Source organism: Herpailurus yagouaroundi, unplaced genomic scaffold, assembly GCF_014898765.1.
Source record: "Herpailurus yagouaroundi ecotype Mexico unplaced genomic scaffold, PumYag 28, whole genome shotgun sequence".
In the NCBI taxonomy this organism is placed as follows: domain Eukaryota; kingdom Metazoa; phylum Chordata; class Mammalia; order Carnivora; family Felidae; genus Herpailurus; species Herpailurus yagouaroundi.
Genome location: NW_024412376.1, coordinates 168,408,297 through 168,429,545, shown reverse-complemented (window position 1 = coordinate 168,429,545; position 21,249 = coordinate 168,408,297). Strand labels below are relative to the sequence as shown.

General features: G+C 59.7%; 2 protein-coding genes and 1 long non-coding RNA gene across 7 annotated transcripts in view; 2 read left to right on the top strand and 1 right to left on the bottom strand.

The window, feature by feature from the left end:
• Positions 1–9,397, top strand: part of MAEA (macrophage erythroblast attacher, E3 ubiquitin ligase) — a 37,573-nt gene extending 28,176 nt beyond the window's left edge. Inside the window, exons 5-10 of one of the 3 annotated variants that reach the window (XM_040489782.1) lie at positions 569–682; positions 3,256–3,332; positions 4,225–4,333; positions 7,076–7,209; positions 7,897–8,092; positions 8,590–9,397. In XM_040489782.1, the coding sequence (XP_040345716.1) occupies positions 569–682; positions 3,256–3,332; positions 4,225–4,333; positions 7,076–7,209; positions 7,897–8,092; positions 8,590–8,685 (726 nt within the window). In that variant the 3' untranslated portion in view covers positions 8,686–9,397. The remainder of the gene's footprint in view (positions 1–568; positions 683–3,255; positions 3,333–4,224; positions 4,334–7,075; positions 7,210–7,896; positions 8,093–8,589) is intronic. The other 2 variants (XM_040489788.1, XM_040489796.1) reach the window with 2 other exon arrangements.
• A 5,430-nt stretch (positions 9,398–14,827) lies between these two features.
• On the bottom strand, positions 14,828–17,825 carry LOC121039572 (uncharacterized). The gene is made up of 2 exons (XR_005794853.1): positions 16,771–17,825; positions 14,828–16,689 (listed from the first exon to the last, which is right to left on the bottom strand). It is a non-coding gene; the product is annotated as an uncharacterized LOC121039572 (long non-coding RNA).
• Positions 17,826–17,932: 107 nt separating this feature from the next.
• The window catches only part of UVSSA (UV stimulated scaffold protein A), a 29,736-nt gene continuing 26,419 nt past the window's right edge, over positions 17,933–21,249 (top strand). The window contains exons 1-3 of one of the 3 annotated variants that reach the window (XM_040489770.1): positions 17,933–18,025; positions 19,664–19,763; positions 20,733–21,063. In XM_040489770.1, coding sequence (XP_040345704.1) covers positions 19,666–19,763; positions 20,733–21,063 — 429 coding nt within the window. In that variant the 5' untranslated portion in view covers positions 17,933–18,025; positions 19,664–19,665. The other 2 variants (XM_040489772.1, XM_040489771.1) reach the window with 2 other exon arrangements.

Here is a 21,249-nt window from a genome sequence, read left to right as displayed (position 1 = left end):
GGGGCTTGCGGGCGAGCACCGGCGGGAACCAACGCTTCTTCACCTGTTGGTTCAGAGTTCTGAGCTTCCGGTTGGTAGGGTGGGGGTGTGGGGTTTCGGTTTTGGTCATCGTGTTTGGGTTTTGGGTAAAATGCCTGAAAAGCGCACCCCCTCTGCATTACGGTTTGACAAATGGCCTGAGCATGAGGTTCTGAAGGGGCGAGGTGCCGACTGCCTGCGTGTGCCGGGTCCCTCCGGCTCGCCCAGCCCCTCAGTCACCGGTACAGGAGAGCCCCGCCGGGAAGTGTTGTCCACCTGCCAAGGTGCTAAGTGCTAGGTTTTCTTGAGAGCTACAATACAAGCAGCTTAAAAAATGGACACTTAAACTGCAGAATTTAAACGTGCTTACTGAAAGGTGTTGTCACCATGGGGCTTGCAGAAATGTTTAACTTCTATTAACCTTCCCCTGCCTCCGTTAGAAAAACTGTTTGTTTTCTGTTTTCTAAACCGAGCGCCTTTAACCTCTCCCCGGTTGAGCTTGTCGTGTGCATATAGTCACCAGCCAAGGGTGACGCTCTCTGCCACTCAGGGCCGCCAAAGCGAGCACGACGCGAAGACGGGACGGAAAAGTAGAGTGGCCAGTGGCTCCCCTAAAGAGAGTGAGGATCTTGGTATGGAAACCATAAAAGGAAAGCCAGAATTGGTATGTAACACTTACCCTGCGCTCCTGCTCCAGCCCCCGCAGCTGTGCCACACGGTGGGAACCCGGCCAGAAGGAACGTAGGCTTCCCGTCCTGACAGCCAGTTTCTGCAAGCCCCGATGCCTCCAGACAACACTGCTGCTTGGCCAGGGCACGTCCCCCTGGGCCGGGTCTCAGGCGGGGCCTCACAGCCACTGTGGGGGAGGGCGGGCGGGCAGGCGGCCGAGTCCGCGGCCGGCGGCTTCTTGTCACCGGCCCGTGCTCTGGAAAGCACGTGGACAGCCACCCCGTTGGGCGTGAAGATAGGCTTGTTACGAAGTGCCGGCCGAACAGGGTAGAGCGGCGAAGCACCCGCAGCGCACGTATGCGTGGGTACACGCGTGCGCTCATGCGCGCAGGCCGGGGAGGGGCCGTGCTGGACCACAGCAAACCCCTCGGAGCAGTCAGAGGCCCTAGGCCAGAAAACAGATTTGAGACCCGAGTTTCCCGATGGGTGTGCCGAGTGGGTGTCTGTTGACTCTGGGGTCCAGACGCTTCAGGGCAATCGGAGCGGCAGCACACGGGCTGCGTGTCCGGAAAGCCGGTGGAGTCACAACCGTGAAGGCGCCAGGGCCCCCCCCCCCCCCCAGGTAGCACACGAGGGACGCTATTCAGCCGTGGTGCTTGGCACGATCGCCTAGAATTGTGCTGTCTCATGCTGGAGTCTGGGCACCCGACTTCCAGTTCGTTTGTATTTGCCAGTGAGACCGGAAGGTGAGCTGCGAGAGCAGAGCCGTTATAAATCCTCGAACGCGTCCGCACGTGCAGTCATAGGAGCTGTCGTGGAACGCGCCGTGGCGCTCTCACCTGGGACATCCACCTGGTGGCTCCCCCCTGTTGTTAGAGCTCCTGGCGTCCCCTGAGCCCAGAGCGGCGATCGTCGGCCGCCCTGGGGAGGCAGGCAGGGCATCTCCCCCCGGGCTCCCCCCCTTGGCTTCTGCTGGTCTGACCTCGGAAGGGAGCGCGTCATTGCGGGTGGGACCTCCTTTCTGTTTACAGTTGGTGCCGGGCCCGCCACTCAGCACGTGGCATCTGCTCCATCCATTTGGGGGCCAGGACGGACCGCTGCCTTGGTGCAGAGGGCAGGGGAGGTGGGGTGAGGGCGGGGAAACCACTTGCCCCGAGCACCTGTGTTGTGGACGTGTTGGGCACCAGGTAGGTGGTTCTCGGCACCTTTGCCTCCGACGGCCTGGCGGGCCCCAAGGTAGGTCCCGTCAGCTGGTGCTCTTCCCTCGTGTCCCTGGAGGCGCCCTCTCAGGGGTCCGGCTGAGACCCTTCGTCAGAATGTCCGTGTGCACGTTCGGAGGCACGTTCCCGGGTGGGAAAAGTCCACGTGATTGGTAGACTCGAGTCACAGTTGAGACACTTGGGGCTGGCTGACTGGCTCACCACGTAGAACTCTGTCCGCACCGCCCTGTGATCCAGGTACGACAGAAGACAGAGTGACAAATCGTGGAAAACCCAGAGATTTTCCTATTCCATTAACTCCGCTTATTCTGTTTCTGGTTGGAAATACTGAGCGTTTTCTGAAACCACAAAGGTGCTATAGTTTAAATTACTACTTTTGTAGAATAATCCAGCTTTTCATCTTAGGTCACAGAAGTTAATTTTGCCTGCCTTCACCCATCCTCAGTCAGAGTTTGAACCCACATTGGACCGGCATTGTTGAGATTTCAGAGTTAGCGTTTGGGCTTCCACACAAATGACCGTGCTGGTGCCGCACCCTGTCAGCTGCCCCTCACTGCCCCACGAGGCCCACCGGCCACTGCTGCCCCAGACCTCGCGCCCCCTGTGCCCTCTGCAAATCCCGGCACCCCCGCCCTCCCCAGGGCCTTTGAACTGGCTCTTTCTCTGCCTGGAACACGTGTCCCCGGCGTCCCTGTGCACTGTCCCCACCCCCACCCCGCCCCAAGGGTCCTCACCCGTGTCCCTGCTCGGGGACCTGGGTTCTCTCCCCTGCTCCCCGCTTGGCGCTCCTGCTTCTGCTCCCCTGCGAGACACCACCTCCCAGCCTCTCCCAGCCGGGTGTTGGGGCCTCACGTGGGGAGCAGGTTGAGGTGGACAGTGCCACACGGGATCCTGAGGCCAGGTCCCCGGGGCCGAGGCTGGGAAACGCAGCTGGGCTAGGAGAAGGCCGTGACAGCGTGCCCACGCGCTGACGCCTTTGTGCGGATGAAGCAGCCGGGGTCGTGAAGGGGCTGGAAACTTGTCTTCATGGGGTCACTTCACACACACGGGAAGTCGTGCCATGGGCCCTCCGAACCCTCAGCCTCCGGCAGCCTCGCCCTCAGGGGGTGCCTGTCCCGCCATCCCCAAGCCTGGCCCCCCGGGTTGCACACGCAAGGCCCCGGCCCCCCGGGTGCAGGGCTGCTCCCGCCGTGCCGGGGAGGCACGGGCTGCAGCCGAAACTACAGCTTTGGCGTCCGTCCCACCTCCCTGTTGGCTCGAAGCTCCCTCGGCAGGGCGTGCGGTGTGCGGCCCGTGGGCGTGGCCGTGTGGGGACGCTACCCAGGCCTTGTCTCGTCTTTGCCCCCAGAGCTGCCTGGAATTCAGCCTCAGGATTCAGGAGTTCATTGAACTCATCCGGCAGAACAAGAGACTGGACGCCGTGAGGTACGTGGAGGAGGTCTCCCGGTTCTCCGCAGAGGGCAGACTCCCTCCCTGACTTCACGGGGCAGGCCTTCTGGGCTCTGGGGGGTGAAGCGTGGAGTGTCCAGCAGGCCCGCCCTGACCGGCTGGGCCCTGCCTGTGACTCGAGGCCTCTGTCCCCGTCCCCAAGCAGGACGCTGGGGCCGGGCACCCGGGCTCCTCCTGTCTGGTGCACACGACCGTTCTGACGGCACGAGGCCGACTTACCGTGTGGGCACAGGGCCGCGGGTTCTGCTGTGTCCACCTGTCTTGGGACGGTGCCGGCCCCGGGCTGGAGGACACTCAGGCACGGAGATGTGCCGTTTAGGGGGTGGACCGAGGGCGTGCGTGAGGGCGGGGGGGGGGGGACCCTCCGGGAAGGAGGCTGGCACGCAGGCACGGGGACGTGGGGTCCCCAGGTGCGGCCTGTGCGGGAAGGCACAGCCCCGGGGCCCGACCTGTGGGCTCTGTGTCTCCTGAGAGTCAGAACCCGGGGGGCCGGACTGTCTCCGGGGCCTCCCAGGGCCGTGCCGGGGGCGGGGGGGGACCGGTGGGCTTTCTGGCGCAGTTAGTGTTGCTGGGCTTCGGGTTCGTGTAGGCCAGGGTCACTGGGAAGAGCTTGGGCAGGTGCCCTTTACAGCTGGGTCGCTGCCTCTGGCTGTTCCCTGAGTGGGAGTCTATGCTCGGTGCCTCGAACCGCACCCCCGACCCTGTGTCCGTGAGGAGGGGGCCCTGCTGAGCCGAGCTCCCAGCAGACCCTGGCCCAGGGCACACGAGGAGGGGGCTTCTTCGGCACTGAGGCTCCGGCATGCACTGTGAGCGCAGACTCTTAAAGGTAAAGCTGCAAACTTAGACGGCCCCAAATGTTGTTTTCCAGACACGCGAGAAAGCATTTCAGTCAGGCCGAGGGGAGCCAGCTGGACGAGGTCCGCCAGGTCATGGGCATGCTGGCCTTCCCACCAGACACGCACATCTCGCCCTACAAGGTAACCCGTGCCCGTGGGCCCTCAGGGCTTGGGAGGACTTCGTCTGTGGTCACTTCCACGTTCAGAGTGTGGCCAGCACCCCAAACAGGCCCTTTCCCATCTTGTTCCTGTTTGGCCGGGGAGAAGTTTGGATCGGAACGACGCATGGGGGTCTCAGCCTAGAAGGCCCTTCGGCTCTGAGCGCGTCACCTGCTCCCCTCACCTTTCTCCCTCACTGCCAGTGTCCTTCCTGACCTCCGTCCTCTCTTCGGGGTCTCTGTGGGTCCACGTGGGGTCCGGGCGGGGCGTGGTCATGCAGCATCGCTAACCAGTCCCCTTGGCTTTGCTGGGTGCTGGGGCAGGGTGTCTGGCCTCTTGAAATCAGGCAGTGCCCCCCCACCCCCCAAAGCCTAGGAGCAGCCCTGGCGATCTTTGATCCGCCTTTGGGTTCCTCCTCCTCTTGTCTCGAAAAACGTCAACGTGTTCACAGCTGAGTCGCTCACGGTCCCGTCTTGGAAAATCTGGGGATTCCAGCAACCTTCCCCCGTTCCTGTGGCTGCTCCCCGTCGGGGTCCCTTGGCCATCAGTCTGGTCACGCCCACACGAGTGTCCTTATAAAGGCCGCTTGGCTGGACCCTTAATGCTCTTTCTGAGCAGCCTTCTCATGTTTCGCAACACGGACAGAAGTTTCCAGATCATAAAGTTCTGCTTTCTTTTGGTGGGCAGTTCCGCCCTGAAGTCATTTTTGTCTTCATGTGTGTTACTGTAAATGGGACTCTGCTTAGAGACCACCTCGGTCGGACTCTCAGTGTCCTCGCACATCTCCGTCCTCCGGGGTCTCCGGGACAGCAGCACAAAGCCGCCGCACTCTCTGCCGCCTCTGACAGGGCTGGCCTTTCCTCGGCCTCCCTGCCGCCGTCCCGCTCCTGACCCCCTAGCCGCTCACCCTCCATGAAGACTGGGGCTCTCCGCGTGGGACCAGTCCCATCGCCGCAGCATGGACTCTGTGTGGTCACGCGTCCACACTGTCCCAGCTGTGGCCCCAGTCCTGGGTGTTCGTTGCACGGCTCCTCCCTCGGTTTTCCGTCGTCGTCCGCCTGGGCTCTGGGACAATCCCACAGGCTTGGCGGCTTAGTCCTCACAGTCTCGCGCCTGGGAGCCCTGGATCGTGGCACCAGCAGGGTCCGGTGAGGCTCCCTGCCTCCACCCCCTTCCTGAGCCTGTGGCTCCTGGAGGTCCACCTGCCGACACTGTCACGGCGAGGGACACGGCACTCGACCCTGGTGTTCCTTCTCGCGGTTGTCAGCCTGTCCCCAGGAGGGAGGGAAGTGAACTGCCTTCCCCGTGGGCTGAACCTGCCTTGTTCTCTGAGCCTGGACGTTGGGCTCTGAGGTCCCACGTGCCCCATGCGGTTTTGTGGGCCGCCAGCTCCTGTCCCGGGCACAGCAGAGCAGACCTCGCCCCCACTTACTGAAGTGCTTGGCCGCAGGCCTTCTCCGGGCTGCTGGAAGCTGCTGCTTTGTCCCGACTGGATGCACACAGTCCTCAGGTGTCAGGCATGTCCTGTGATACAGCCTCTGTTCACAGAGATCTTGGGCGTGATCACGTGTCTCTTCCCTGCTCTGGAGAAGGTTTGCGAGGAGTGCAGAAGGGGCCTGCCCTTAGTGCGTGAGAAGGCCTGCTCGGGATGGCATCCGTGGGGCCCGTGCCCACTCTCCTCCCTGGAGAGGCCTCACGGCGGCAGGAAGGAGCAGGGCCGGTGCTGCCATCGCAGCCTGAGGACCGGAGGGCTGACCGTCGGGGAGACATCCTGGCGGCGTGGAAGAGAAACCACGGCAGCCAGTGCACAGCCAAGGCCGGCTGGGGGTCAGGGAGGCTGGGCAGCACAAGAGAGGAAGGCCGGGACGTGCACAGTCTCCGCGGAGGGGCGCGGGCCGTCAAGGGAAGTGCTGAGGCTGTGGCATGCCCTGGGGGCCGTGTTGAGGGGGCACATCCCTGACCCCTTGTGGCAGGAAGTCACAGGTCTAAGTGGGTCACATGAGAGGCAGGATGAAGTGCTCTGGTCTCGGAGAGGTGGCCACACCAGTGGCCCGAGGCCAAGGGTCTGTTGAGAGAGGGGTTTGCAGAGCCTCTGGACTGTGGGCTTGGTCCTCTGTGGGCTTTGCTGTGGTAAAAAATAACATTAAAGACACGTGTTTTTAACATTGGAGTGAAGTGTGCTATTTGCCCCGGACTAGGGCTCCCCGTGGGGCTCCCACCCAGCGGTTGCCTGTGCCTCTGCCTTGACGCGGGACCCCTGACCCTTGTGCTTGACGTCCAGGGTTTCCCTCCTGTTGGTGTGTGCCCTCCCCTCCCTGCTCTTGTAGGCTCTGAACCTGGAAAGCTCTGGAGACGGGCTCATCAGGCCCGGTGTTCTGTTCTGCGGTTCTCCACCCTGAGCCGGGCTGCCGGGTCCCATGCCAGCAAGTCCCTTTCTGGAACGGGACTTTTCCTCTGGAACCTCAGTGCCTTTATCCGTGTCCAGCTGTCTTTAGACCCACTGAGTCCCCTTCTTGCCGCGAGGCCACAGGACCCGCACCCTCTATCGTCTGTCCGCACAGAACACACTGGCGGGCCTGTGGGCAGACGTGGGGTCCGGGCTTTGGGCGCGCTGTGCCGCTCTCCGGCTGGCGGCTGTGGGCTCGTGGGGGCCCACCTTCTGTTGCCCGGGACTGCAGTGGGCCCCGGGGTGCCCCCAGCACTGCTCTGCCCTGTCTCTTCCAGGACCTGTTGGACCCTGCCCGGTGGCGAATGCTGATCCAGCAGTTCCGGTACGACAACTACCGGCTGCACCAGCTGGGGAACAACTCTGTGTTCACCCTGACGCTGCAGGCTGGCCTCTCGGCGATAAAGACACCGTATCCTTCTGGCGGGCAAGGGGCCCCGCGCCAGCTCCGCCCTTCCGAGCCTGGGGTTCCCGTGCCCTTGCCTTCCCCCTCCCCCCCACCCCCAGGGAAAAGCCGGGGGCTGTGGCCCTCCCAACCCGAGACCCGTGCTCTTGGCTTGTGTTGCGGGGGCCCCCGCTTAGGTAGTCGGGTGGTGGTGCGGGCGTGCCCGGGGCCCCGCTTGGTCTGTGGGAACCCGGTCACGGAGCCACACTTTGTGTTCTCTCGCCCCCAAACGCTGCCTGGCACGCTGCACGCCGACCGGATGGCCGCCGGTGTGCGCAGGCTTCTGGCGCCTGGGACCCTCACCATGCGGAACCGTTGCCCGGTGTGATTCCTGAGCATCCCCTCCCAACTTCTGCGGGTCTGAGCCCAGGCTGCGGCCAAGCGCTTCGTCTTTCTTCACACCGTTCCCACCCCAAGGCCGGAGGGCCCCTCTCGAGTGCAGCACGTGGGCCTCCTGGGACCCCGGGCTGTTTGCTTTTGCGTGTGAGGGGACCTTCCCTGAGGGCCGTGAGTGGGAACGTGCTGGGGTGGCCGGGACGTGCTCTGGCCTCCTCGGTGGGGCCATTTCCCCGCCAGATGCGGTGTTTCCTCTGCCGTGAAAGAGAGCTCTGGGCTTGTTTCCTGCCCCGCGCCCCTTCCTTAACCCGAGCACAGACAGTGCTACAAGGAGGACGGCAGCTCCAAGAGCCCCGACTGCCCCGTGTGCAGCCGCTCCCTGAACAAGCTGGCGCAGCCGCTGCCCATGGCGCACTGCGCCAACTCCCGCCTGGTCTGCAAGATCTCCGGCGACGTGATGAACGAGAACAACCCGCCCATGATGCTGCCCAACGGCTACGTCTACGGCTACAACGTGAGGGGCGGGGCCGAGGGGCGGGGCTGGGGTGGGGCGTGGAGGGGAGGGCCCTGGAAGCTGGGGAGGCAGGAGGTCCAGGGCAGGGCCTGGGAGGGGGTAGAAAGGGGAAGGGCCCTGGAGGAGGGGGAGCCTGGGAAGGGGAGTGGGTAAGGGGCAGGGAGGGGGTGGGGGGCGGGAAGGGGGGAGGGCCCTGGAAGGGGGCTCGGGAAGTGGAGGAGCAGGGCCTGGAGGGGCCGCGGGAGGGTCGAGGTGGCGCTGGAAGTGGGAGGCATGGGGCCTGGAAGGGGCTAGGGGCGGCGGCGCGCCTGGCCTTCCGCCTGCTCTGCGCCAGGTGCTCTGCGCCAGGTGCGGACGTCTCGGCCCCGCGCTGCCCCCGGAGAAAGCTGCAGGGTCAGGGGTTCGCGGGCAGGGCTGGAGGGGAGCGGAGCTCTCCCGCGGCGGGCGGTGGTGGGCGCGCCCGTCTACATGCTCGCGTGCGGCCCGTTGTCTTTCAGTCTCTGCTGTCTATCCGTCAAGATGACAAAGTCGTGTGCCCGAGGACCAAAGAAGTGTTCCACTTCTCACAAGCCGAGAAAGTGTACATCATGTAGGCCGGGCCGCCCCGCGCCCCGGGCCCCTGGGCCCCCGGGCCCCCGCGCCCCCGCGCCCCTGCCCGCCTGCGTTTCTGTTTCTTGCGACCAAAGATCAGTGAGCGACGATGGGCCCCCTAAGAGGAGAGGAGTCGGATCAGCACGCGTGTGCTTGGGGACAGCCTCTCCGCTGGTAGGACTCCGGAGCGCGCGCGAGCTCCTGGCCGCCTTCCCCTTACAAAGAGAGAGACCTTCTCGGCCGCTTCGGAAACAGGAGTCGGTTGTTTTTCCGCGCCCCGGACCCTGTCTCCGCCCGCCGAGCCCCGGGGCCTGAGCCTGCGCCCGGAGAGGTGCCCGGAGGCACCAGGACCGCACGGCGGCGCCAGGACCGCGCGCGCCGGGGCGGGGTTAGGGTGTGCTAGGTTCAATGTCACGTCATTCGTGCCGCCTTATTTCCTGCTTGAGAATGTATTCACGTGGAGACCCACTGGACCGAGTTCTGCAGAGGCCTTGCCGATGGCTCCGTAACTGTAGACGTAACGCTGTTCGTTACAGAAGCTAGTAGTCAGTTGAAGTAACCACCGGTGACTTTGCAAATCCAACGAACCATTGTAGTTTACACGAAACCATACCGTAGAGGTTTGTACTTAGCGCTTATTTTTGCATGTTGATGTTGATTAGCTAATAAACTGTAAATGTACAACATGTTAATAAAAGGGTTTTCTATTTCTTACGTCTGTGTGAGGTGGAAGCCGCTGTGCACCCCGGTACCCTCACTCCTGTCTGCTCACCCTGGGCCGCCCCCAGTCCAGGACCTTTGCTCGTTTCTGCTCACCCCAGCCCCCCCCCCCACCCCCCAGTCTGCGGCCGCACCGCCGGTGGGGCCGGGGTCTCGGGAGCGGCCCCCGCAGCTCTGGCCCGCTTGTGCCCACATCCCAGAGTCCCGCTCCAGCACGCAGGTGGTCGGCCTGCTCTGCTCGGGGAGGCAAGGGTGGCAGGGCCATCCGAGTGGGGTCTCCTGAGTCGCCGGCACACGTTGGCGGCATGCTGCCAGTGAGCGCCAGGCACACATGTGGCCGTGGGCGGCCTCTTCCAGGGTCCCTGCTCGGAGCTCAGGGTCGAAGTAGTGGGGTGGAGGCTCCTCCCTGCCGCGGCCTCCAGTCCTCCAGCCGCACTCTGACCACCACCTGTGCCGCCTCCCCTTTTCCTTCTTCCCAAAGGCGTGTGCACGCACGCGAGTGGCCACGCACCCCGGGAGCCCCTTCCGGTCCACTCCAGCGACCGCATCCACGGTGAGAGCGGCTCAGCCGTGGGGCAGCCACAGGGTGGGTGGAGCAGGGCGGCTGGTCCCCGCTATGCTGGGACGTACAGGCTGTGATGGGTGACGCCGCACAAACGCGCTCAGGTGCTCCGTGGAGGTGCCGGCCTGCTCGTTAATGCAGGAGGCGCCGGTGCCAGTCCGCACCCACCCGCCTCGAGGCCGCCCCACCTGCTCCGCGTCCTCCCTGGAGTCCTAGGCTTGCGGCCTTGTGCTCACGGGAGTTTTAACTGAGGTACGAATCGCATCCATTGAAACACGGCGATCTTCAGGAAGCGGTATGAGCAGGTTTGATAACCGTGTGTGCAGGTGTAACCCCCAGGCCCAGGCGGCCAACATTCACCCCCAGACCCCAGGAAGCCGCACCTCCGCCTTCTTCCAGGCTATCCACACCGTCTGTCTGCGTGCAACGAGCACTTGGGCTTTGACCACCAAGAATTAGTTTTGCCTTCGGGTTATATGGAGACAGACAATGTGCTCCTTTGTGCCGTGCTCGTTTCAGCAGGTGCCTGAGGTGCGTCCACATGCCTGCGTGTATCGGCGCTCCTCCCGGGCGGTGGGGTTGCTCCCGGGCATCTGTGGTCATCCTGGCATCGGCGCCCCTCCTGGTGTCCGCGGTGCTCCCAGCATCAGCGATGTTCCTGGGCATCTGAGCTCCTCCTGGCGTCAGCGATCCTCCAGCCATCGGCTGTGCTCCAGGCATCCGTGGTCCTCCCCGCATTGGCAGTCCTCTAGCATTGGTGCTCCTCCCGGTGTCGGTGGTGCTCCAGCATTGGTGTTCCTCCCGGGCATCTGCACTCCTCCTGGCGTCGGCAGTGCTCCTGGGCATCCATGGTCCTCCGGTGTTGGCAGTCCTCCCGGTGTCCACGATGCTCCCACATTGGTGCTCCTCCCGGGCGTTGGTGGTCCTCTGAGCATCGCTGAGGAGTTAACCAGTCCACAGACCCCATAGGCTGTCCATTCTCTTGATAGACCTTTGCGTTTGCATCATTCTTACTCTGAATAAAGCTGCTATGAACATTGCTGGACAATTCTTCGTGGACATTATTTTCATTTCTCGTGGGTAAACATCTGGACATACGGTACCTGCGCCATGGTGTTGTATACTTAACTTGACAACTGCCAAGATTTTTCCCAAAGTGGTGATAACAGCGTTCATGCCCGTTGGCAGTGTGTGAGGGTTCCAGTTTGTCCACATCTTTGCTGGCATCTGCTGGGGTCATTCTTCCCGTGAGCCGCTCGGATGGGTGTGTGCTGGCACCTCCCTCTGGGTTTCATTTGCATTTCCCTGATGCCTAAGGATGCTGAGCCCCTTCTCAGGTGCCGAGTGGTTGGTCACGTGCCTGTTCAAGTCTTCTCCCCATTTTGTATTGGGTGGCCTCTCTTGATTTGCAGGAACGCAGTACATATTGCGACACAGACCCTCTGACACACCTGAGTGCACTTGGTTGCCTGTCATCTGACGAGCAGGGTTGTTTTTTTTTTTAATTTTTTTTTTTTTTTAATGTTTATTCTTGAGAGAGAGAGAGCATGAGCAGGGAAGGGGCAGAGAGAGAAAGGGAGACACAGAATCTGAGGCAGGCTCCAGGCTCAGAGCTGTCAGCACAGAGCCTGATGCGGGGCTTGAACTCACAAACTGTGAGATCGTGAAGTTGGACTCTCAACCGACTGAGCCACCCAGACACCCCTGACCAGCAGGTAACATTCAATTAATTTTTTCTTTTATGGTTTGTGACTTTTTGTGTTCTTTGAAACATTTGCCCACCCCAAGGTCCCAATGATCTTCTCTTCTGTCTTCTGGAAGATTCAGTTTTACCTTTTGTTTGGCTCTGTAACCCGTCACAATGAGCTTCTGTCTGTGGTGTGAGGAAGAGGCTGATGGCCATCCCCCCCCCCCCCCATGTGTTCATCCTGTTATTCAGACGTCATTTGTTGAAGGCTCTTTTCTGTCCATCAGATGATAAATCCCCTGGCTGTGTCTCTCTGGGTCTGTTTCTTGGGGTGGCCGTCAATCTATCACCCCAGCATCCTGTCATTTCACTGTGGCTTAAAGTACAGTACAAACAAGTCCCTTTTGTTCTACATATTTTCTACTTTTTCAAAATAAAATTGTTTTGACTGTTCGCTTTAGTTTTAGAGTCAGCTTGTAAAAGTCTACCCCCAAAAAAGTCTGCTGAGATTTTAACTAGAATTGCATTGAATCTATTGATCAACCTGGAGATTTTCAAGCTGCCACAACACTACCACAGACGGTGCTTCAACAACAGAAAATCATTTCCTCACAGTTCCAGAAGCCAGAAGTCAGATCTTGTTGCCAGCCTCTTCCTGGCTTGTGGACGGCAAGAAGCCACCTCTCGTGGGCTCCATGGCCTTCCCTCTGTGTGTACATGGACAGAGACCCCTGCCTACTAGGGGGACACCAATCCTGCCGGACCAGGGTCCGGCTTGTGATGTCACGTGACCTTAGTCACCTCCAAGTACAGTCACCATGGGGGGGCAGTCAGGGCTTCAACACGAGTTTGGGTGAGGGGGACAGTTCAGTCCACAATGGAGATTTTAAAATCTCGACAATACTGAGGCCACCGGCCTGTGAACATGGGGTGTCTGTGTCCAGACCTCACCACGTTACAGTTCTCAGTTCTCTTGCTTATCCTAAGTGTTTCATGACCTTACTGCTGTTGTCACTGTCATCTTTAGATTTAACTTTCCATGTGTTCCAGTGTGGTTAACATATATGTAGCACTGATTTTGTTTATTGATCTCGCATCCTGTGACCTTTCTAAGCTCATTTGTTCTAGGCGCTCTTTGGTAGGTTATAAAGCATTTTCTATGTGCGCGATTGTATCACCAGCAAACAAAGGCCATTTTGCCTTTTCCTTTCTCATCTCTATGGTTTTTATATCTATTTCTCCCCTTCCTGTGTGGGTAAAGCCTCCAGCACAGTGTGAACCAGGAAGGGAAGAAGGAAGTCCTGGACTTGTTTCAGATCTCAGGGGGAGGTGTGGTCTCCTGCCAGGAAGGACGCGAAAGGCGATGTCTGCTGTACGTTTTCATGGGTGCAATTATCAGGTTAAGGAAGTTCACTCCTTGTTCCCTGAGTTATCAGCATGAGGGCATTTTGAATTCTATCAAATGTTATTCTCTTCGTCTAATGAAAGTACTACAGGATTCTTCTCCTTTGCTTTGATAATGAAGGAGACAGGGAGGACTACACGATGGACCTTGAGTGGTGGACCAAGCCTCCCCTTCCTGAGACAAGCATCACTGGGTCATGGTGTAGGTTTCATATATCGCTGGATCTGACTTGCTGGTACTTTGCTGAACAAAGTGTCCATGACGTGTACTCTATTATTCTTTTAAGGTCTGTAAGATATGTAGTGATGCTTCCTCTCATTCCCGATACTGGTCATTTGTTTCTTCTTTTTTCTTGATGTCTACCCAGAGGCTTATCAATTTTGCAGATCATTTCAAAGAAACACCTGTTTGATTTTTTTCCCCTTATTGTTTCCCTGTTTTCCATTTAATTGATTTCTCTTCTTTACGGTTTTCTTCTTCCCGCTTATTTTGGGTTTAATGGCTTCTTTAAAATTTTTTTTTAACATTGATTTGTTTTTGAGTGACAGAGACAGAGTGTGAGTGGGGGAGAGACAGAGAGAGGGCGAGACACAGAATCCGAAGCAGCTCCAGGCTCCGAGCTGTCAACACAGAGCCTGATGCGGGGCCAGAACCCACAAACTGTGAGATCATGACCTGAGCCGAAGTCGGACGCTCAACCGACTGAGCTACCCAGGTGCCCCTGCGTACATTCTTATGTTGTTTTTATTTTCATGCATTTCAAAATATTTTATAATTTCATTGTGATTTTTTTTTTCCTTTGACCCATGGATCACACAAGTCTGTTAGCTAATTTTCAAATACTTGGAGACTTTCCAAATCTTTTTGGTATTAAGTTCTAATGTAATTCTGTTAGAAAATCTACTGTGTCTGGTTCCGACCCTCTTAAATTTGTAGCGATTTGTTTTATGTCTGCCCTGATAAGTGTTCTGTGTGCACTTCTAAACAATATCGTCTGCCATCGGGTGGAGCGTCCTGCCAAGTGCAAACCAGGTCAAGTCCACGATGGGCGGTTAGTCTCTCCTACCCTTCCTGATCTCCTCCCTGCTGGTTCTTAAAGCTTACAGATGAATTTGTCTATGTCCCCTTTACGTCTGCAAGCCTTTGCTTCATTTATTTGTAATTTGTTATTAGGAGCAAGCACCCTAGCTGCCAAAATCTCTTATATAAAAGCCCACTTTGTCTGATGAGGGTCCGGCCAGTCTGGCCCTCACCTACTTAGTGTTAGTATGTTACATCTTTCTCGATTCTTTTGCTTCCAATCCAAGTCAAATTTGAAGTGAGTTTCTTGTAGACATTATACACTCGAGTCTTTTTAATTCAGTTGGACAACCACTGCCTTTCAATTGAGGTGTCTAGACCGTTGACATTTAATGTAATTATTATTATTGCTGGATTTAAATCTGTGCCCTTTCTATTTGTCCGGTCTGTTTTCTGTTCCCTTTTTTGTCTTTACTTGACACCTCTAGACTATTTAAACATTATTCCTTTTTTAAAAAAAAATAGTTTTAATGTTTATTTTTGAGAGAGTGAGACAGAGCTTGAGTGGGGGAGGGGCAGAGACAGAGGGAGACACAGAATCCAAAGCAGGCTCCAGGCTCCGAGCTGTCGGCACAGAGCCCGACGCAGGGCTCGAACTCACGGACCACCCGATTGTGGCCTGAGCCGAAGTCGGACGCTCAACTGACTCAGCCGCCCAGGTGCCCCCACATGGTTCCTTTTAATCTTTGACTTTTTAGCTACACCTCTGTAGTTCAGTGTACATCTTGAACTTCCCACAAGGGCCTTCAAATACTGTATAACTTCATGTCAACACAAGGATCTGAGAAAACTGACTGCCTTTCTCCCTCCTCTGTCCTTTGCCCCAACTATGGCATATTTTCCCTCTACGGACATTCTGCACCCTGTGATACACTGTTACGCTTTCAATGAGCAGCCAATGATTTAGAAAAGAAATTTAGAACAAGACAGATCTTCCATTTACCCATATTTGCCGATCCCAGTGCTCCCCCCAGCTTTTGTACATGTAGGTTGGCATCCGCGTTTGCCTTTCATCTGAAGAGCTTACTGTACCGACGCTCCCTCAGTCGACCTGCGGACGAGGAATTCACTCAGCCTTTCTTTGTCTGAAAGTGCTCCGTTTCAGCTCAGTTCAACTTTGGAGGGGTCTTTCGTGGCATACACGGTTCTGGGTTGACAGTTTTTCTTTTAACTCTCGGTTTCATGCCTGTGGTGTCCTGGCCAAGAACCCCGCCGCTTGCTCTTTGTAACTTCGTGTGAGGCCCCTTCTCTTCCACTCCTGTTCGTCACTGCCTTCCCACACTTTGATCGTGACAGCCTTGGATGGGCTCGTGTTCCTTCTGCTGGGGTTCATCTCTGAAAGTCCCGCTTGGTTCTACCATATCTTCCAGGCCTCAACATACTCACCTGAGCTAACTCTGTGTATTCGGCATCCAATACCGGCGCCTGTTGCGTGCCCGATATCGTGAAACGAAACAAAGATGCCTGTTCTCGTGGAGCAGGTTTTCAGAGCAGAGAAAAGAAGGTACTAACATTACAAACCTCGTGTGACAGGAAGTCTCGGTGCTTTGAGTGCTGCTAAAGCAGAGTTGCCTGAGGAAATGGCAGGAGGAGGCTTGTTACGCAGCCAGCGAGGGGCCCTGCCTGGCTGGGAGCGGCCTTCCAGGCAGAGGGGCTGCCCCCCCCCCCCCCGGAAGCCGGCCCCCTGGAGCAAAGCAGCCAGCTGGGGGCAGCACTGAGTTCCACCCTGGCTGGGCGAGGTGAGTGGACTCGAGGGGTGTGAGGACAGAAGTGGGGGGACAGGAGGCGTCTGCCGGGCCGCGGAAGCAGAAGGACTGACATCCTATCGGCTAAGACGAGGGCGGTGGGCAGGAGACGGGACCGGGCCGTGCAAACATCACAGGGCACTGGGGTGGACGCGGGTGTCGCAGGAAGAGGATGGGGCGCAGGGCAAAGCACAGACAGCTGTCTCCGGGAGTCCTGCTGCAAGAGAGGACCAAACCCGGAACGGCTGGGGGAGGGGCGGCATGCACACAAGGCTTTGGTTAGGACAGGAGAAACTGCTCTCCTGCCGCTGAGAACAGTCTAGTGGTGCGGGAACACCGAACCACAGCAGAGACGGAGGGAGGGAGGCTTGCTCGGAGTGGACCGCGGGCCGGGGTCAGGCGCCCCGCGAGGGCCGGCGTGCTTTCCGCTTTCCTTTTGTCTTCCAACAGCCGCTTTTTTGAGAGAGAATTCACGTACCATAAATGCCACCGTTTGAAAACATACAACTCAGTGTTTTGTAACGGTCACGCGCCCCCGTCTCCACGCATCTGCCCTTTCTGGACGTTTTACGTAGGTGGCGTCACAATATTTGGCCCTTTTGTCTGGCTTCTTTCAGTGCCCTGCTTTTAAGGTTCATCCACGTTGTGGTGTGAAGCACAGACCCCACCGTCTACTGACGGACATCTGAGCCATTCCCACCTTTGCCACTGAGAGCCCCACTGCTGTGGGCCTTCAGGTCCAGACGGTCCTGTTCCAGTGGGCCCTGTCTTTGGTGCTTTCCTCCCGTTCTGCAACCACCGGAGAGCCTAGAAACATCCAACCAGCTCGCTGTGCACCGGTGGAGACCCCCTCAAAGAGCCCAAAGCACGGGGGTGGGGGCCCAGTACCTGGGGTGAGGCAGGCCTTCCTGAAGAAAGGGCGAGACAGGAGCCAAAAGGGGTGATGGCCCCTCAGCCCTGGGGTGGAGGACACACAGCGCGCAGGCTCTAAGCAGGGGCGAGTGAGGCCACCAGCCTGGCCCCTACAGGACCCTGGGGTGCAGCAGGCCGCACAGGTGAGGAGGAAGCAGCTCACCAGGGCCGGGAACGTGTCAGGAACAGACCCCCAGGGCCCTGGTCGGCCCGCTGGCCCCCGAGCCCACAGCCGCGGAGCCCGCGGAACCCCAGGTGCGCACAGGCCCGGCGGCTCCGGGCTCGGGCCGCACGAGGAGCGAGTCGCAAACCCGAGGTGTCCCCAGACTGAGTGAGGGGCCCCGGCGAGGCCAGCCGCAGCCTGCACTGCTCAGGGACAGGGGCGAGGGGTGTCCTGGGGAAGAACGGAGCCCGGCAGGGGCCCAGGCCAGCGCCTCCACTAGGGGTACTGGCACCTGCGCGGAGTCCGACCACAGGGCGGGGGACTAAGGCCCGGCGCGCCGGCAGGTTCCCGGGGCCGGGTCGTGTCGCCCCTCCCGCGGCTGCACACGCTCCTCCGGGGACCGCCCCTTTCCACGCCGCCGACCCCCCACCTCCGCACCAGGAAAAGCCCCGGCCGGCCCCCGGCCCCGGGGGACCCCCCGCCCCTCGACCCCTCTGGGTAGCACGTGGGAAGCGGGGGCGGGGGGAGGGTAGTCTCCGGCGCCCCCAGTAGAAAGGTGCACCGGCTCCCACCCGGGCCATCCCGTCGCGATGGCAAGGACTGGGGATCGCAAACCCCTAGGCTACCGCGGCATGGAGACCGAGCTCACACCCCTCGGGCCCGCTCCGCGTCGCCCTGGCAGCCGGGCACACGGCCCCTTTAAGGACCTGCTGCGCCCGCCCGCTTCCTTTTTCTCTCTCTCCTAAGCAGTCCGGACCTGCCGGGAGCGCGCCTGCGTCACCGCGCAGGCCTCGGCCCCTCCCTGGCGCTCGCGCCTCCAGGGTCAGGGAGAGCCATTGGCTGCCGAGCTCGGGGGCACGTGACAGGAGGCGGGTTGGGCCTCCGCCGGAAGGGGCGGGCTAAGGTGACTGGTCCGCTTGCGCTGTAGGTGCGGTCGTCGCGGCGCTGACCTTCGTCCCCGCGCTGCCTGTGGCAGGGCGAGCCAATGACTGTGGTGATCTGCGGCACGTGACAGGGGCGGGTTCTCCGCCGGAAAGGGAGGAGCGAGGCGAGCGGCCTGGTTTCGCGGTACGTGTCGCGGTCGTCGCAATGCCGGCAAGGGGCTGCGGCCCAGCCGGGGTTCGGAGGGCAGGCCCGTTTCCCCCCGCCACAAACCTCCACGCCCCGCCGGGCGTTTTCCCTCCTTCTCCCCGGGACATGCCCTTCCACCCCGGGACTCTCCGTCCCCCTGCTTTCTTCCTGGGACACCGTCCTCTCTTTCTCTTCTTCCTCCCTGGGACGCCCTTCCCTCTCCCTCCTCCCCTGGACTTCCTCCGGCCTCCCCGTCTGCGTCCTCCCCCGCCTCCCCGCCCCGCCCGCTTTCTCCCTGGGACACCGTCCTTTCCTCTCTCTCTCTCCTTCCTCTCTGGGACGCCCTTCCCAACCCGTCCTCGTGATGCCATCTCCTCCTCCTCTCCCCTCCCTCCTCCTCCCGGGGACACCATTCCCTCCTCCCCGCACACCGTCCTCTTCGCTTCCTCCCTCCCAGGGTCGCCCTTTTCTCCTCCCCGCACACCAGTCCCTCCTCTTCCCCTTCCTTCTCCACGGACACCCTTCCCTCCTCTTCCTCGTCCGAATGGGGATGCCATGCCTTCCTCCTCCCCGCACACCATTTCCTCCTCCTCTTCCCCTCCCCTGGAACACCTTCCCATGGTCCTCCTCCTCCCTGGGACTCCATTCCTCCCTCCTCCTCCTCCTCCTCCTCCTCCTCCTCCTCCTCCTCCTTTTCCTTCCAGGACATTCCCTCTTCCTCCCTGAACACTGCTCTCTTCTGGGATGCCCCCTCTTCTGTCCTTGGCTGTGGTGCGCTGGGCTTAGAAACACTGGCAAAGTCCCCCCGGAGGGATCCATGATCAGTGGGAGGTGCTGGGAGGGCGCTCAGTTGAGCGGCTCCTTGCTCCTGCCAAGTGTGCATTGAGTGGAGTCAGTGTCCCTGACAAACGTTACTTTTCGAGAGCTCCTCCTGGCTCCCTGTACACCTGCTGGCCTCCCTCCTCCGAATAAAACAGCCTGGGGCAAGCCTGGCATCCGTGCTGCCCCCAGTCTCTGTCCACGCTTAGTGGCTGCCTTCCCCGGGCCTTCCTCCTCCCAGCCCGCATTCTCCCCTCACCCCCACCCTTTCCTCTTCTTTGTGCACACCTGCTAGGTGCTTAGCATTGGAGTGCTAGGTAGGTGCGCCTCTGCTGGCTTGCTCCTAGCCGTTAGGCTGGCCCCTGAGTGGGTCTTCCGTTACCGAAGTCTGTAGCGAGAGGCTGCCTCGTGGCTTGGGAGTGAATAGTTGGAAAGGGAAAAAACGCCTGTCACGTTTGGGAAAAGCTCATCTAAATTTTATTTGCACGGTTATGTTCTGTCGCTAACGTGTTGCTGAGCATCCATTGCTGAGCTCTGATCTGTGTGACTGTAGAGCTCCAGAATTAGTATTTTGTTGTTGCGCTTTTCCTAATTTACCGTCGGAGAGGTCTCGTTGGCCGTATCCAGAATATCACCTTGAATTGTTATGTTTCAGCATCGAGGCCATGTACCAGAGGCAAGGGCGTGGGGAGCCCAGCCTTGCAGCCCCCCACCCGGAATGCCCAGGAACCGGTGGAGCCCAGTAAACGTTTAATGACCTAGAGAACCTTCAAGTGCTAGGGGGTCATTTCTCGCCTCTCCCATACGTATTTCTAGACATGGATCAAACACTTTCAAAGTTGGTAGAAGAGCTCACGACTTCAGGAGAACCCCAACTGAGTCCCGAGAAAATGAAGGAACTGAAGAAAATTTGCAAGTATGTCTTCAGGCTCAGGATGTCATGCCGATCGATTGCTGGCTCCTCCAGCCTGTGACACCTGGGGGATTGTGGGGCTTCCCCTGGGTCGGTCAGGTCTTCCGCCACCTGCATGTCTCAGCCCTTCCCTGCCCCCCACCATCACCTCTCCGGAGGCTGTGTCCCCAGGGCCCTGCAGCGTCCAGGTCTGGCAGGCGGTCACTTTGTGGGGCAGCGGCCCCAGGGTGGGGGAGTGCGGCACGAAAGCTTTCTAAAGATTGTCGGTTGGGATCTGTTGAGAGCTTAAGTCAAAACTTGCCGATCGTCCTTATCTTGTATTTACAAAAAGGAAAGTTTAAGTGACTTTAAGTAGCGAAGTCTTTGCACGTCGACAAGATTTTCGGCTCAGGTCTCACTGTACGTCCCACAAAACTCCAAAACGGCAGTGGGTTTTTCTGCAGGGGAACTAACTGGGAAGAGCGACAGGAGGGCGGGCCCCAGGAGCCCCGTGACCTTTCCCTTTTGTTCCAGTCAGGTGGCTGCACCTGCAGGGGAGGCTGGGGGCTGTGGTGTCCCCTGGAGGTGTCAGCTCGGACTTTGTGTAACGGGCCAGGTGGTGAATACCGTAGGCTCTGCGGGCCATAAAGTCTCTGCCGTGACCACTCAGCTGTGGGCGGTAGCAGCGAATGAGGTGAAGGTGCGGCCGCGGTCGTGTCCCAGTAAAACTTTATGGGCACTGACGCTGGATCTTGTGATTTTCACATGTCATCAAGTATTATTCTTTTGATTTGTTTCAGCCGTTAAATAGCGTAAAAACCGTTCTTGGCTCGTGGGGCCCGCAGAAACGGGCAGAGGCCCGAGGCAGCGTCCGTCTGCCCTGCTGTGGACGGAGGCGGGGGGTCGGGAGAGGGTGTGTCCCCACACAGGGCACTGAACGAAGCGTCCCCGGGGAGTGGGCGCCCGGCAGGCCAGCACGGCTGCTCTCCCCAGGTCTTCGGAGGAGCAGCTCCGCCGCGCCTACCACCTGCTCATGGCCCAGCTGAGCCGAGAGCACGCCGAGGTCCGCCTCTCCGCCTTCCAGGTCATAGATCAGCTCTTCGCCCGGTCTCATCGGTTCCGGGTGCTGGTCGTCTCCAACTTCCAGGAGTTTCTGGAGCTCACCCTGGGCACCGACCACGAGCAGCCCCTGCCGCCCCCCAGGGAGGCGGCCCAGAGGCTGAGGCAGGCGGCCGCCAGGGCTGTCCAAGGATGGCACGGGAAGTACGGCGCCGCCTACAAGAAGCTCGCCTTGGGCTACCACTTCCTGAGACACAGCAAACAGGTGGGGCGGGCCTGCCTGGCGTCTCGCTGCCGGCCGGCGTGGTGGAGGGGCTCCCGGGAGGGGACGGCAGCTCTAAGACGGGGACGTGTGGACGGAGCGGAGCCTCCGGTCCTGACTTCCACAGGAAGCGGAAACGAGGGAGAGGAGTCAGCTTCTCGGACGCGGCCCTGTTCTGTGGCCCCGAGC